This window comes from Papaver somniferum, unplaced genomic scaffold, assembly GCF_003573695.1.
Source record: "Papaver somniferum cultivar HN1 unplaced genomic scaffold, ASM357369v1 unplaced-scaffold_76, whole genome shotgun sequence".
NCBI lineage: Eukaryota > Viridiplantae > Streptophyta > Magnoliopsida > Ranunculales > Papaveraceae > Papaver > Papaver somniferum.
Genome location: NW_020650526.1, coordinates 690,293 through 693,882, shown reverse-complemented (window position 1 = coordinate 693,882; position 3,590 = coordinate 690,293). Strand labels below are relative to the sequence as shown.

The window sequence follows — 3,590 nt, the reverse complement described above, 5'->3', positions numbered from 1 at the left end:
TGGGTCTCCTAGTTCCATTGTGGAAGGCAAGTTTAAAAATCTTAAGGCCGACCTCAGTAAATGGAACATTGAGTCATTTGGTCATGTTAAAAATACAATTGGTAAATTAAATGTTGAAATTGAGAAGTTACAGATTTTACCTTATACTTCTGCTATTGGGGATTACATCTTAAACTACTCTAAACAACTCGATTATTGGTTGAGATAAAAAACTCATTTTATAAACAGAAATCTTGGATTGACTATTTTACACATTATGATAAGAATACTCAATTCTTTCATAATACTGTCAAACTCAGAAATATATATAACACTATACACACAATCAAAGATGAGAAAGGTAATTGGTTAGAAAACAGGGAACAAGTTCTGACTCTCTTTTCCCATTATTTCAAGAACATATATACTTCTTCGAACCCTAATAATTCTGATATTGATGAGGCTCTAAAAGATGTAAAGCCTATCATTTCAGATGATATAAATTCTCGTTTAGTAGATATTCCTACTATTGAGGAAATCAATGCTACTATTAATGAAATGGCTCCATGGAAATCACCGGGTCCTGACGGTTTTCCTGCTGGCTTCTTCAGAGATAATTGGAAAGAAATTTCTAAGGAAGTTATTGATCATGTTCATATTTTTTTTCGAACAAGATTTCTCCTCAAGCAGTTAAACCATTCTTTCATAACTTTAATACCTAAGGTGAATAATCCTTCTTCTCCTCAGGATTTAAGATCTATTAGTTTATCAAACACAGTCTACAAAATCATTTCTAAAAGTCTTACAAATCGTCTCAAACCTTTACTTGATTCCATTATTTCCCCCTTTCAGTCTGCTTTTATTGCTAATAGACAAATTCATGATAATATTGTTATTAGTCATGAAATTTTACACTCTTTTAAAAGAAAAATGCTAAAAATGGTTTTATGACTATAAATCTTGACCTTTCCAAAGCTTTCGATAGGCTGGAGTGGTCTTTTATTCTTCCAGTCTTTAAAAAACTAGGTTTCTACGATGAGTGGTGTCAGATTATTGAACAATGCATTAGTACGGTGTCTTATTCAATTCTGGTTAATGGTTCTCCTGGTGAGGTCTTTTTCCCTACTAGGGGTATTAGACAAGGAGATTGTCTTTCACCATACATTTTCATTATCTGCATGGAAGTTTTATCTCAACTCATCTTGAAAGGTGAAGCTCTTAATCTTATTCAAGGTTTCAAAATTCGAAAAGATAGTCCTTATATATCTCATTTATTCTTCGCTGATGATTGTATGTTGTTTTCAAAAGCTTTTTTAATGTATGCTAGAAATTTGATGAAAATTATCAATGTTTTTGCTAAGGCCTCTAGTCAGGCTATCAATTTTGAAAAGTCTGGTTTTTTTACTAGTTCTAAAATGCACCATAAGCATAAGAAACTTCTTTCAAAAGATTTAGGGATGAAATTTATGAGTTCTTCTGAAAAATACTTAGGTACCCCTCTTTTTGTTAATAGAGATAAAACCAAATCTTTTCAATTCTTAATAGATAAATTTTACTCTAGATTAGGAAACACAAAGAAATCTAGTCTAAATGTTGCTGGTAGAACTGTTGTAACAAAGCATGTGTTATCTAGTCTTGCAGTTTATCATATGTCATGTTTTCCTTTTCCTAAGAAGATCACTTATAAAATTGATTCTATTCAAAGAATTTTCTGGTGGTCTAAGAAAGACCCTAAACGTGCGGCTTATTTTCGTTCTTGGGGTGATATTGGGAAAGATAAAAGATGTGGTGGGCTTGGTGTTAGATCTACTTATGCTACTAACAGGGTGTTTATAGCAAAACTTGGTTGGAGAATTATTCAAAATCCTGATCTCTTAATTTCAAAGTTTTTAAAAGACAAGTACTTCATTAATCATAATTTGTTGGAAATTGATAATGCAGCGGATTCAAATTCTTGGATTTGGAAGGGTATAGTGAATAGTCTAATTTTCTTAAGGTCTAATATAGTTTTTAAAATAAATGATGGTAATGATACAAGAATATGGGATTCTGTTTGGTTGCCTGGTACTTCTTCTCCTCCTGTTTCTCTTAATCCTAATTATGATGAATTTAATCTAGTTAGTGAACTTATTGATAAACAATCTGGTACTTGGAATATTGATCTTTCAAATTCAATGTTTGAGCCTGAATATGTTGTTAGGATTAGAACTATTAAGATTAATTTGCTTCTTAAAGATCAAATTATGTGGGCTCATATGAAAGATGGGTCTTCTACTATAAAATTTGCTTATAGAGTTTATCAAAATGAAGTTAGTAATGGTGAAGAAGCTTTGTTTAGGAAAAAGGTTTGGAACCTGAATTGTCTGCCGAAAATTAAATTTTTCATGTGGAAGATATTTGCTCATATGCTTCCAGTCAATGCTTTGTTAAAAAATTATAATCCTGCTATTGATGAATCCTGCCATCTTTGCAATGCTGATGTAGAAACTGTTACTCATTTGTTCTTCCATTGTCCTGTTGCTACTCATATTTGGTTTGGTTTATCGCTGCAACGTCTTGTTAGTCTTAACTTGGATTGGCCGGAAGATTTCTTTCTAGAATGGTTTGATGATAGATTAGGACAGTCCCCTTTTGTTGTTGATTGGCCAAGTTTAGGCGCCATAATCATGTGGTGTATCTGGAAGTTTAGATGTGATGTAGTTTTCAGCAGAATTGCTATTAATATGGATAAAATTATTCTTGACACAAAAAGAATGGTTAATACTTATATTGTTATTCCTAAAAAGGTCCAGAAGGCTAGTATCGAAGTCAAAATTCCTATTGATCTGGTGGATCATTGTCTCTTTATTGATGGTTCTTTTAAGGATTTTAATGTTGGTGTTGGCATGATTTTGTGTGATAATGCAGGCTCCATAACTCAATCTCGTTCGGAATTTGGACTGATTTGTGATGTTGTAGGCGACTGCTCTTTATCTTACTATCTCCTGGGCAATGGAGATCAATCTTTCCAAAGTCTTATTTATCAACGACTGTCTTCAAGTTGTGAATTTTGTTAACGGAAGCGGAGTTAGTATCGAGTGGAGATGCAAGGATATTTTGCTGGACTGCAAATCTTTACTCTTAAGTTGGAATAATTTTAAAGTTTCAAAAAACAAACTAGCACATAAGCTTGCACGCCGTGCTAGAAAGTATTGTCTTAAGAATGTTTGGGTCTCTTTTCCTTCTTTTTTGAACAATGTGGTCAGGAAAGAACCCATCTTGAATGTTTGTAACTCTCTTTTAAGTTAATGTAGTTAGGGTGTTTTCTTAGCAAAAAAAAAACGGTAAGAGGATAGCAAGTTACACAAATTATGTCTGGGCAGGACATGTATTTCCATTCGGGAAATTGGGTCAATTGTTCAAATATTTTTAAAATATGGTTCTAATGGGCGAGTAAAATTTAGTATGGGTGAAATTGACACAAAAAAAATAGGAAGAATAAATCTGGTTTCATCCTGGCTTAAACTTAAAAAATAGCGAGGATGAAACTGGATGCATCCTGATATAAATTAAAAATAAGAAAAGGTGTTTGAAAATGGATATGATGAAACTGTTTACATCCTGGCTATTTT

At 32.5% G+C, this 3,590-nt stretch overlaps 1 protein-coding gene across 1 annotated transcript; it reads left to right on the top strand.

Annotated features, from left to right (window-relative positions):
* Positions 1-331: 331 nt before the first annotated feature.
* LOC113344348 lies at positions 332-3,267 on the top strand. The gene is made up of 4 exons (XM_026588345.1): positions 332-340; positions 397-630; positions 906-2,852; positions 2,938-3,267. Exons 1-4 carry the CDS (start codon positions 332-334, stop codon positions 3,265-3,267), a joined length of 2,520 nt encoding a protein of 839 aa, XP_026444130.1.
* Positions 3,268-3,590: the final 323 nt, after the last annotated feature.